Source organism: Orcinus orca, chromosome 8, assembly GCF_937001465.1.
Source record: "Orcinus orca chromosome 8, mOrcOrc1.1, whole genome shotgun sequence".
Lineage (NCBI taxonomy): Eukaryota > Metazoa > Chordata > Mammalia > Artiodactyla > Delphinidae > Orcinus > Orcinus orca.
Window position 1 is genome coordinate 68,632,656 of NC_064566.1, and position 13,516 is coordinate 68,646,171.

At 43.3% G+C, this 13,516-nt stretch overlaps 1 protein-coding gene across 3 annotated transcripts in view; it reads left to right on the forward strand.

The window, feature by feature from the left end:
- FAT3 (FAT atypical cadherin 3) overlaps positions 1 to 13,516 on the forward strand; it is a 574,942-nt gene that overhangs the window by 459,074 nt on the left and 102,352 nt on the right. For all 3 annotated transcript variants that reach the window (XM_033431923.2, XM_049713303.1, XM_049713302.1), the window contains exons 8-9: positions 2,210 to 2,420; positions 7,249 to 11,322. In XM_033431923.2, the coding sequence (XP_033287814.1) occupies positions 2,210 to 2,420; positions 7,249 to 11,322 (4,285 nt within the window). The remainder of the gene's footprint in view (positions 1 to 2,209; positions 2,421 to 7,248; positions 11,323 to 13,516) is intronic.

Genomic DNA, 13,516 nt, shown 5'->3' on the forward strand with positions numbered 1-13,516 from the left:
CCGCTCAGTAAAGGCTGCTGACAGCCTGATTTGAGCAGGAAGGAACAGGCCGTGTTTCTGTACTGGTTCACATCCAGAAGATTTTGTGGAAAAGTTTAAAAGAAGTTCCTTGAGAAGTTAATTACAAGGGTAATCATTTATCAACCTGTATAATGCTCAGTCCTTGGAAGCATTCAGAGAACTGATTGATTACTTATTGCACTGGCATTGGACTTAGTGGTAAATACTGGCCCACAAAAGAGATCTCAAAACTCACCAAAGCCTACAGAGAATGTTGAATTTGGGTTCATGGGGTCTCCAAATTATGTAGAAGATGCTTTCATTTTAAAACAAAGTTTGGCTAGTTTACATAATTGGGAAGTAAAGATTAGTAATAAACACCCTTGTCTATGACCTAAAACCTGTCCCTTTAACTATCCAAGAACCCTATGGACAATTGTACAGCCACTGCCTAACAGGGCCCCCTGAGTTCCTTAAGACCAGGTAGGATGGCAGAGATGTAATCTTTGTACTGATTGGCTTTAAAATACACTAAGATGCTACCAATTCCCAAGCAGCTGAAGTACTGTTCCACTAAGTACTACTCTTCCTTTCCAAGTCTCTGGGCAAGAAGAAACTAGAGTTCCATGCCTGTGGCTATGGTTTCCAGATGAGACTCCAGGGAACAGAAGAGGGACTCAGGGTTCATCAGATCCATCCCTCTGGGCGTTCATTCATTCATTCAACAGATATTTCTCAAGCACCTACTGTATACTAAATTCTGTTCTAGGCACCGAGGATATAAAAGAGACAAAGTCCCTGCACCTTTGGACATTCGATTGGAACAGACCTAGATTTCAATAATCCCAAAGTACAGAGTAAAGTTTGGTCCTTGGGTGGGGCAGGCTGGTCTACAGACAGGGAAACTCATCACACTCACCGGCTAGCTTTTGCATATATCTCTTCAGGAGCAGAACTCTACTGCCAGTGACTAACTCTATTCTCACGATTTCTTCAAACCATTTCTGTTCATTCTTTCCTTAACAAACTTAGAATTCAGTGCACTTACCCTGTATCATTTATCATTTATGTAATTGAATATTTAGAGCAAACAACTCCTTTATGCTGCCTTTCTCCAAGCTAAGCCCTTACAGTCATTTTGCTCAATTCCTTTTAGGTTAATATTTCTGAAAAACCCTTTCCCTTTGATAGCTTTTCTTGGTATATTTTCTAATTTCTTCAAATCTCTCTGAAGTTAGGGGATCTAAAATTGAACAAGCAAAAAGCACGCATTGGATTAATGCTACATACAATGATAGCAAAATCATGTGTTAGAGTTAAAGAATTGATTAGTTGCACGCTTCTGCCATATGCAAACCAGGGAAAACTTTAAAGCAGTCAGGCAAGGTTCTTTGGTGATTTCACAGTGCTGGGGTCTCACATTTCAAAAATTAAGATTTGGTTCATCTTCCCAGTGGTCGGCGTTCTCTCTTAGTTCTGGGACTTTATTTATGTTGGTTCTTCTTGCCTGAAATGTATGCCACGCACCCCGCCCCCCAGCACTTTACTACTTCTACTTGGTTTTGTTACCTTTTCCAAGCTAGGCTAACATCCTTACTAATTACTCATATTCTGGCACTTACCTCTGGGCCTTGTATCTTTCTACTTATTTGTTTGGATTCCCCAGTCAACTATAAGGTTCTTGAGGTCAGGAACTGTAGCTCATCCACCGCTGAACCACAAGAGTCAATCCCAGGACTTGGTAGATAATAGATGATAATAAAGGTTTGTTGAATGAATGAATGAATGACAGTGGCTACATTGCATTCATTAATTCCACATTTTAGTTTCCCCTTTACAAGGGCCTCCATCCACCATTCCATTAGCAACTGTATACACAAATTCCGGGGGGTGGAGGGTGAGGGGGGCAGAGGAAAGTGCTGTGTTTGCGATATCCTGACATCAGTTCTACAAGCACAGACTGAACACAGACCAGAGGCCAGGCGTAATGCTGAGCAATAAAGACAGCGTGGCCCCAGCTCTCACTGTGTTCACAATCAGCGTCCTCGCTCTATAATAGCACTGCTTACTGAGTACCTTCTCTGGGCCTGGGACTGGGTCCGGCGGTTTTTGTGCATTATTTCATTTTGATTTCACTTTAGGCACAGCCAGGTGAATTCTTTGCAACTTAAAGATTTTAGTCCTACTGCTTCTTATATTTTGCCTAAAGGTCAGAGATCAGGAGTTTCCTTATCGAAGAAACTTGGCCCGAGTCATTGTGAACGTGGAAGATGCTAATGATCACAGCCCCTGTTTTACCAACCCGCTGTATGAGGCATCTGTGTTCGAATCGGCTGCTCTGGGATCAGCTGTACTGCAAGTGACGGCTCTGGACAAAGACAAAGGGGAAAATGCAGAACTCATATATACCATAGAAGCAGGTGAGAGCTGGTGCAGATTGCAGTGTCATGCGTGGCATTGGACCCTCAGTAGTATTTATCACCATGTAAAATTCACATAGTTACCACTGGAAAGTCTCCGGATGAATTTTTTGGCCAAGCAACTGCCCTATTTGCACAACGATGGTGTATCAGGTTCTTGGCATTTCAGTAAGATGTTTTCCATCATTGACAGCGAAGAAGGAGTTTCCTTTTACTGTGTTCAATCTCAGATTTTTCTGGAATGGAGAAGAGAGAAGAAAGTGTAATAAACTCGGTGGCTTTTACTGATGGGTCAACAAGCCTTGGCCTCAGACTAAAATAACCAAAGCCTCCCGTCATTTGAGGGCTGCCAGAGAGTTCGGTGAATTGAATCTTAAAGGTCAATGCTTACTTGTCAGTAGGTGAGCTGTGGGCTGTGGGCTTCAGAAATTCCTAGGGTTAGGGTTAGGTTTAGCACAAACTCACTTCATTGGAGGTGATCTGAGTAGCAGAGTAGTTGGTAGGTACTGAACTGCTTGCTTAACCTGACAGATAAATAAATGCAGATTCTCGTGTTGTTAAATTTGAGATTTTTTTTAAAAATCAATTTTAGTATCTAGAAAGCAAGACCGTAGTTTCCTGATGGTTTGCAGTTGGACAGTTAGAAAACATTTATGACAGAGAGATGAATGTCCAAGCAAAGACAGGACTGTGAGCCTAAAAATTACAAATATCCTTTATCTGCTCTATTTTCCCTTCCCCTGTTCTGTCTTTTTTGAATATTCAAGACTCATATTCCCAAAACGTTCTGCAACATTATGTCTGTCGTGCATAATGCCAAATGCTGTTTCCTTTCATGCCAGCACTGGAAAGGCTTCTTTCCCTTGATGTAAATATGGAGCATTTTTGTGAGTGGTTGAATTAAAATATGAATGCTAGAATGACAGTTCTGGACTAAAAAGTATTAGAAAAAAAGCCAATGACTTTCTTTAAAAATAGCCCCTGTATTTAATGACAATCTAAATCTATTTCCTTTATTAGGCACCTACATTTTACATGAGTCTGTGCTAAACTCTATACCAAAAAAGAAGAAAAGATGTTGGTTCAGAACAGCCAGGTACCCCAAGAGAATTCACCCCTTTCTTTTCCAGATTTCCATGGAATTTCCTTTTAGCCTAAAGCCTGACAGTACTCTTTTTATAAACGCTATTTTTCATCTCTTGTTTGTCAGAGGATATTTTAATTATTTCATTACACAGTCCTTGTTCTTTTAACTTCACAAATAATATAGGGAAACTTTAAAATACATATATTTAAATATTGCCACAGGAAATGGCACCTAACCCAAGAACTCTTTATGTCCGTTCTATAGTTTTCCCCTAATCTTATGTATTTTTCCTTTTCTCGTAATTCATTCATGCATATACATTGTTTCATGACATTGTAATCATTTTGATATAGGGTTTTATTTCTACTTTTCTTAACATCTTCTAAGCATTTGTCTGCGTGTGTACTTGCTTTTTACATTTGTCATGAAGGCTACTACATATACTCCTCTCAGATAGCCAGACGTTTTGAAACCAATTTGGAGGTTCTCAGAGTAATTTAAGAGTAATTTACCATAAAGCTGAAAATTCTGCCTCGCTTATCTTTCAGCTTCCACAGACTATAGCCGGGTGCTGAACATAGGGAAAGGACTCAGTCATTTCTTCAACAGTTGGCTAAAACTAGAGAGAAAAGTTATTTCCTTAAAACATCTTTTATATAGAAAAGTCGAGTTTCCAGAAATCCCACAGGAATGCTTGGTATCTCAAAAAGTATCCTTTGATTGGATGTGTAAAGAGCTAATGAGAATTACAGGACAGACAGACCTACACTTGACCTGGACTGGTTTTTAGTTAAGTCAAGTTTCTTCACGGATCATGGTAGGATACAAGCAGATCCCAGATAGTTCAGGACTTTGAATCAAATAACAAGAGGTTGGTGTAAAGTATATGTTTTATTTGAGTGCTCTCAAAAACCTCAGAGAAGCAAGATTTTACTCTGTTTACTGGTGGGCCATACATTTCCTATCCCCTGTCTGGCCTAAAGCAACTACTGAACCTTTTCATTTTGGCCCGAAAGACTGAGGTGGAATTCAAGTGCAGAACTTCGAGTCTTATATTTAGTTCAGGTTTGACGTTTGGTGCCAACAGTGGTTCATGGGTGGCTCAGAGACAGGGCAGTACAGGAGAGACCAGGACTAAGAAAGTGTTGAGTTAGGATGGGGGCATATTGGACCCCAAGATATATATAGATAGAGACTTAAACATCTTTTTTGATCTACCTCTCTCAATCATTCAACAAATATTTATTGAGCACCTTTTATTTGTGCCAGGCACTGTGCTGTATACCAGATTAATAATGATAAGTAAGGTCAGCACAGCTTTTGCCCAGTTGCCAAGAGTCTATAAGAAGTCATAGATTCCAAGAAAGCAAGCAGAGATTAGCTTCCAAAGATTTAAGTACAGAAGAAGAGAATAAGCAGGAAGTGGATTCTAAGAAAATGGGACAGTGCATTGGAGAGGGAAAGAGGCAAAGAGCCCATTTGGACCTGACATATGAGCACAGCATCCTGGAAGGGGGTAACAAGCAGGTCAGCAGCCATGGAACAGCGGGATGGGGAAGCTCTACTCAAGGTCGGAAGCTGGCCTGCCTTCATCCCTGCCATATATATCTTGCTGTGTATGTACGAGCCTGGAGTAAGAAAGGACTCACCTTGAAACTCCACATGGGACACCATAATGAGGATGTGGCATTCATCATTCAGGGTTGCGTGTGTTGCCACTGCTGGAAGGTGACCATTACTCAGGTATCTCTATATTTTCCTCCCCTGAGATGCTAACGTGAAATGATTCCTGCCTCCTTGTGAGGGTCTATGAATCGAATATTGGAATCACACGTAATTCCACGGTGCTATTTATTGAAAATTTGCAAGTCTGTTCGTGAGTTCATTGACCTTCTTGTTGTCACCACAAAATGGTCATGTTCAGGTGGCAAAGTAAAAAATCATGCTGACGTCAAAGATAATTTTGTTTAATATTCATATTTGGGGTCTAGAATCAAATTCTTTATCTCTTTGTTGGACTTGCTCCCTCTTGAGAAATAAGCATCTTATAGAAATAGATTTTATACGAACATGACAGTTTTGTTTTCAGACATGGAAAAGTTTAAGTAATAAGTATGTAGTAAGAAGTGTGCAAACAGCTGTATGTGTTGTATATTTCAAACACATTATCTAACTGCGCTCTCAATCCTGGAGCCTATCTTAATGATAAGACATTTAAAGTCTCTGTATGTTGCCATACTATGGCACTTCAAAAAGAAAGAAAAATTCAGATATAATTGAATAACCAAACTTTTAACTTGTGATGTAAAAGAATCTAGACACACAAGCATGTGTTCTTTGAGAAGCATGGGAAAGCCTCATGAGAGAAGCAAAAAGTAACATGGTGAAGGATGCTGCTTCCCACTGTTCACTACCTGTGAGACACATCCTTTACATTCTTCAAGTTTTGTGTTCCCCATTCTCTCCTCCTCTTTTCCACAGTGTCATGGTTCACAGCCCTTCCCATGTCAGGTTTGTCAAAGTGGGGTGCCAGTTTCTTCGTTTCATAAGGATTATGCTCAAGTTCTTGGTTTCTGTGCTGCTTCAGATTTTTAACACTTTCTTATTTCATCAGAAACGTCTCAAATATTGAGCAACTAGAATGGTTACAGATGGAACCATTACACATTTCGTGTCTACTTTTATGTCTGTGTGTGCATATGATGTGTGTGTTGGGGTGTAGGGAAGTGAAGAATAGAAGGAGAGTCAGAAAAGATTCTCACAGCTTACAAGCAAATGGTGACTTGAGAAGAATTCTCCATACCTGAGCAAACCCCCGTCACCAAGAAGTGTTTGGGATGAAGTTGGTTTTGATGATACGTATGAAACTATACCAACTCCACATAGCAAAGCTTACCTCTGGGAGACTCTTAAACCGAATGACTATATGATAATGTTCTGAAGCGATTCCTACAACCCTCTTCCTTTTTAAATTTTTTTAAATTTATTTATTTATTTTTGGCTGCGTTGGGTCTTCGTTGCTGCGTGTGGGCTTTGTCTAGTTGTGGCGAGCGGGGGCTACTCTTTGTTGCGGTGCGCGGACTTCTCACTGCAGTGGCTTCTCTTGTTGCAGAGCATGGGCTCTAAGTGCATCGGCTTCAGGAGTTGTGGCACGTGGGCTCAGTAGTTGTGGCTTGCGGGCTCTAGAGCACAGGCTCAGTAGTTGTGGCGCATGGGCTTAGTTGCTCCGCAGCATGTGGGATCTTCCCGGACCAGGGATTGAACCTGTATCCCCTGCATTGGCAGGCGGATTCTTAACCATTGCACCACCAGGGAAATCCCTACAACCCTCTTTCTTATAATGTAGAACACAGAATTATGGCACTGGTTTCAGGATAAATGCCTTTTTATCAGTGTCATTGGCATGTGCCAGCCCAGTCTGGAAATAAGAAAATCCTAAGCAGGAAAGTCTTTCCTACAAACTCTCCTGTTTCCCAGTTTGAATGTACACAGAGCTGTGTTGTTGTTCTTGTTAACCTGAATTAAGAAGATACTGATCTGAAATTCACAATTTACTGGAAAACTCATTTCAGTTGCTTTTGAATACCCCTAAAAGGGAAGTCTCTCGTTTTATTTCAGAATGAGGAGTGAAAATGAATAATTGCTGTTTGCCATGTTGTGTAAAGTAGCCTTAAGGTGAAGAGTTAATCTTCAGAAAATGACCCACTTGAACTCATTTCCCTGTTGATTTTTCTATTGTAGGGAACACTGGGAACACATTTAAGATAGAACCAGTCCTGGGCATCATCACTGTTTCTAAAGAGCCAGACATGACAACAATGGGTCAGTTTGTCCTGTCAGTCAAAGTCACGGATCAGGGTTCCCCGCCGATGTCTGCCACCGCGATTGTGCGAATTTCTGTCACCATGTCTGATAATTCTCACCCCAAGTTCACTCACAAAGACTACCAAGCAGAAGTAAATGAAAATGTTGATATTGGAACATCAGTCATTCTAATCTCTGCCATCAGTCAATCCACCCTCATTTATGAAGTCAAAGATGGAAACGTTGATGGGGTTTTCACCATAAATCCCTATTCTGGAGTCATCACCACACGCAAGGCACTGGATTACGAGCATACCTCCTCTTATCAACTCATTGTCCAGGCCACGAACATGGCAGGAATGGCTTCCAACATCACAGTCAATATTCAGGTTGTTGATGAAAATGATAATGCACCAGTTTTTCTCTTTTCTCAGTATTCGGGTAGCCTAAGCGAGGCAGCCCCCATCAATAGCATCGTCAGGAGCTTGCACAACAGCCCGCTGGTGATTCGAGCCACCGACGCCGACAGCAATCGCAATGCTCTGCTTGTGTATCAGATTGTTGAGTCCACGGCCAAGAAGTTCTTCACAGTGGACTCCAGCACAGGTGCGATCAGAACAATCGCGAACCTGGACCATGAAACCATCGCCCATTTCCATTTTCATGTGCACGTGAGAGACAGTGGTAGCCCCCAGCTGACGGCAGAGAGTCCCGTTGAAGTCAACATAGAAGTGACAGATGTGAATGACAACCCACCTGTGTTCACTCAGGCCGTGTTTGAGACTGTCTTACTTCTACCTACCTATGTCGGAGTGGAGGTTCTGAAAGTTAGTGCCACGGATCCTGACTCCGAGGTGCCCCCGGAACTGACGTACAGCCTAATGGAAGGCAGCTTGGATCATTTTTTAATTGACTCAAATAGTGGAGTGCTCACTATTAAAAACAACAGCCTCTCCAAAGATCACTACATGCTGATAGTTAAGGTGTCTGATGGAAAGTTCTACAGTACTTCCATGGTCACCATCTTGGTTAAAGAAGCCATGGACAGCGGCCTCCACTTTACACAAAGCTTTTACTCCACCTCCATCTCAGAGAACAACACGAACATAACCAAAGTTGCTATTGTCAATGCAGTGGGAAATCGCCTTAATGAGCCCTTAAAGTACAGCATCTTAAACCCAGGAAATAAGTTCAAGATAAAATCTACCTCAGGGGTCATTCAGACCACCGGAGTCCCCTTCGACCGTGAAGAACAAGAGTTATATGAGCTGGTTGTGGAAGCCAGCCGAGAGCTAGACCATCTGCGGGTGGCAAGGGTGGTGGTCAGGGTCAACATCGAAGACATAAATGACAATTCTCCAGTCTTCGTGGGCCTCCCTTACTATGCTGCTGTGCAAGTTGATGCTGAGCCTGGCACCCTGATTTACCGAGTGACAGCCATTGACAAAGACAAAGGTGCAAATGGAGAAGTGACCTACCTCTTACAGGATGACTATGGCCACTTTGAAATTAACCCTAATTCAGGGAAAGTTGTTTTAAAAGAAGCTTTCAACTCTGACTTGTCCAACATTGAGTATGGAGTCACCATCCTAGCCAGAGATGGTGGAAAACCCTCTTTGTCCACATCCGTGGAACTTCCCATCACTATTGTCAACAAAGCAATGCCTGTGTTTGATAAGCCTTTTTATACAGCGTCCATCAACGAAGACATCAGCGTCAACACCCCCATTCTAAGCATCAACGCCACCAGCCCAGAAGGCCAAGGCATCATATACATCATTATTGATGGGGACCTTTATAAACAATTTAACATCGACTTTGACACTGGGGTCCTGAAAGTCGTTAGCCCTTTGGATTATGAAATTACATCTGTTTACAAGTTGACAGTAAGAGCCAGTGATGCCCTTACTGGGGCCAGGGCTGAAGTCACCATTGACTTGCTCCTTAATGATGTCAATGACAACCCCCCTATTTTTGATCAACCCACGTACAATACAACGTTATCCGAAGCTTCTCTCATTGGGACACCTGTTTTACAAGTTGTCTCTACGGATGCAGACTCAGAAAACAATAAAATGGTCCATTATCAGATTGTCCAGGATACTTACAACAGCACAGATTATTTTCACATAGACAGCGCAAGTGGCTTAATCCTGACAGCGCGGATGCTGGACCATGAGTTAGTGCAGCACTGCACTTTGAAAGTCAGAGCCACAGATAATGGCTTCCCGTCACTGAGCAGCGAGGTCCTGGTTCACATCTACATCTCGGACGTGAATGACAACCCTCCAGTCTTTAATCAGCTCATTTATGAGTCCTATGTGAGTGAATTAGCCCCCCGGGGCCATTTTGTAACTTGTGTGCAAGCCTCCGATGCAGACAGCTCTGATTTTGACAGGCTGGAATACAGCATTTTATCTGGGAATGACCGGACGAGCTTTCTGATGGACAGCAAGAGTGGCGTCATCACGCTCTCCAACCACCGGAAGCAGCGGATGGAGCCTCTGTACAGTCTCAATGTGTCCGTCTCTGATGGGCTGTTCACTAGCACTGCCCAGGTGCATATCAGGGTCCTCGGGGCCAACCTGTACAGCCCTGCCTTTTCTCAAAGCACCTACGTAGCTGAGGTGAGAGAGAACACGGCGGCTGGGACAAAGGTGATTCACGTTCGAGCCACGGATGGGGATCCAGGGACATATGGGCAGGTCAGCTACGCCATCATCAATGACTTTGCTAAGGATCGATTCCTCATAGATGGCAATGGACAGGTCATCACAACAGAAAGGCTCGACCGGGAAAACCCTCTGGAAGGAGACATCAGTATTTTTCTGAGGGCCCTTGATGGCGGAGGGAGAACAACTTTCTGCACCGTGAGGGTGATTGTGGTGGATGAAAATGACAATGCCCCCCAGTTCACGATGGTGGAATACAGAGCCAGCGTCAGGGCAGATGTCGGACGGGGTCACCTGGTCACTCAGGTTCAAGCCATGGATCCAGACGATGGAGCGAATGCAAGGATTACTTATTCCCTCTATAGCGAGGCCTCGGTCTCGGTGGCTGACCTCCTGGAAATCGATCCTGACAATGGCTGGATGGTCACAAAAGGCCATTTTAACCAGCTGAAAAACACAGTGCTGTCCTTCTTTGTCAAAGCAGTGGATGGGGGCATTCCGGTGAAGCACTCCCTCATCCCCGTCTACATCCACGTTTTACCCCCTGAAACATTTTTGCCGTCCTTCACCCAGTCTCAGTATTCCTTCACCATTTCAGAAGATACAGCCATTGGGAGCACGGTGGACACCCTGAGGATTTTGCCCAATCAGAAAGTCAAGTTCAGCACAGTTAATGGGGAGCGGCTGGAAAATAACAAAGGAGCTGTCTTCATCATAGAACAGGACACAGGCACCATCAAGCTGGACAAACGTCTTGACCATGAGATCAGCCCAGCTTTCCACTTCAAAGTAGCAGCCACTATACCCCTGGACAAGGTAGACCTTGTGTTCACGGTGGATGTAGACATCAAGGTACTGGATATGAATGACAACAAGCCAGTCTTTGAAACTTCAAGCTATGAGACGATCATCATGGAAGGGATGCCTGTGGGCACCAAACTCACGCAGGTGAGAGCCATCGATATGGACTGGGGAGCCAATGGGCAGGTCACCTACTCCCTCCACTCAGATTCCCAACCTGAAAAGGTGATGCAAGCGTTCAACATTGACAGCAACACAGGCTGGATCAGTACCTTGAGAGACCTGGATCACGAGACAGACCCCACGTTCACCTTCTCCGTGGTGGCCTCCGACCTCGGGGAGGCCTTCTCTCTTTCTTCCACAGCATTGGTCTCTGTCAGGGTGACGGATATAAATGACAACGCTCCGGTCTTTGCCCACGAGGTGTACCGAGGGAACGTGAAGGAGAGCGACCCTCCGGGCGAGGTGGTAGCTGTCCTCAGCACATGGGACAGAGACTCTTCTGACATCAATCGACAAGTGAGCTATCATATTACAGGTAAGTCTGTCACCCTTGCTTTTCACTATGTGCTCTGCTTTCTAAAGAAAGATGGAAGGTGGCAGAGGGGTAAGAGTGGGAGAGAAGAAGGAAGATGAGATGAGGGTTTGAAAAGTTACCTTACCTCTCTGGGGCTGAAGAAAATATCTGAGTAGCGTCAGTTTTTTAGTTGTTACTAACTCAGCCTTAGTTTGGAGTTCATTGTTTTGCCTATGACAGATTACCCAGATTGGTACTCAGTCCTTGAGTCAATGTTTATCATTTAAAAAAGAGTCCAGCCAAATATCTCAGTGGAAGAAATGAAAATAGCAGCTCTTTTTGATTGGGGGCAGGGGAATGTATGTTTTTTTTTAAGTATATGCCTTTCTCCTACTTTCTGTAGCAGTAAGAAAAATAAATAGCTTTACTTACAAGTCTTTCCTGGTAGTAAAAACTCAGATGCGTGCACGCACACAACACACACATACAAATCAAAGGACATGGTTTGACCTTTTGCTGAAAAATGTTCAATTATAACTCCAAGTCAAAGGGTATGTCTTCTGACATCACAATTTTCTTGGATCCCTTTTCTGTCTTTCCAGATAGTAAACAGCAGTTCAATAGGAAAGCCAAGCTAGACAAATGAGGTCACCCAGAGTGCCCAAAAAGCATCACCATTACTCTAAGGGGCAGAGGATCTCATGTCAGAGTGAAGAAGAGGTGTCACTGATCAGGAAGAGCTTTCTGGGGGTGGCTGGCCTTAAACTGCAAAGAGGAGAGGGTTGGTGGTATGGGAGCAGTCTTCCTGAAAACTATTTGGGGGTTTTAAAGCTAATATTTTGATGTCATGACATTCAAAGGCAGAACATAAGCAAAGTGCCAAAAGATTTTAAAGAATCCATCCGTACTTGTAGTCAGGTGGCCTCCCTTTAGAAAAACTACATTATTCAAAGAGAAAAATGAATTAATTAGAGTGCCCTCAGGGCACAGAATCTGCTTAAGTATGTTAGTGGGAAAGTTAATTAATCACTGCAGAATAAGATCCACAGAAGAGCGTATGTGTCATTGCTCGGGACCACCACACCTCCCCTCCACAGCACTACTCTTTTTCTTTATGGAACGGTTTTCTCGGTGCTGTTTTCTGTTTAAAGGTCTTAATGCATTTGTGCTTTGTCTGATACCGTTCATTGTGGGTTTTTTTTTCATTGAAATGTATATTTCTGCAGTAAAGACATGAGTGATAGTGGTAAGGAAAGAAAGGTGAGTAAAGCAACAACTTTGATTCATTTGCATTCAGTTTCAGACAAAAAACTTCTTAGGCATTCTTTTTTTTTTTAAGTTTTTTAAAAATTTTTATTTATTTTTGACTGTGCACAGGCTTTCTCTAGTTGTGGCGAGCGGGGGCTACTCTTCATTGCAGAGTGCGCGTTTCTCATTGTGGTGGCTTCTCTTGTTGTGGAGCACAGGCTCTAGGCATGCGGGCTCCAGTAGTTGTGGCGCGCAGGCTTAGTTTCCGCGGTATGTGGGATCTTCCCGGACCAGGGCTCGAACCCGTGTTCCCTGCATTGGCAGGCAAATTCTTAACCACTGCGCCACCAGGGAAACCCTTCTTAGGCATTCTGAGGATACTTTTCTGTTTGGAAGAATGGTTAAATACTCAGCTTTAATTATTTACACATCGTCTCTGAATTCTCAGTGGATGGTTGAAGGGACCATCCCACTAACTTTACCAAAGTAATGAGAACAGAGTAGCTTCAAGCTACTGCTACCATTAGCCGTGCCAACCACCAACGGATTTTTATTAGATTTAACTTTTGCTCCTGATGTCACACAACTTGGCTGACCTGCCACTGATGAACAAAGGGCGATTAATCATTTTATTTCGCAAAAGAGCAGTGTGGGCCTGCACCAGAAGCATTTGATAGAGAGGTTACATTTGTGCATGCTGAAATCATATTCAACTGAAGTAAAATTGCATCGTAGCCCGTGGTAGAGGAAAGTGATTTTCCAGGGAGGACCCCGTGCCTCACCAGAGCATGTTTCTCAGCCTCAACATTACTGGCATTGAGGGCTGGGTAAGTCTCTTTTGTGGCATTGTAGGATGATTACCAGCACCTCTGGTTTCTTTCCACTAGATTCCAGTAGCACCACCACCAGCATCACCCCTGATGTGACATTCAGAAATGTCTCTAGCTGACAAATGTCCCAGGGGTTT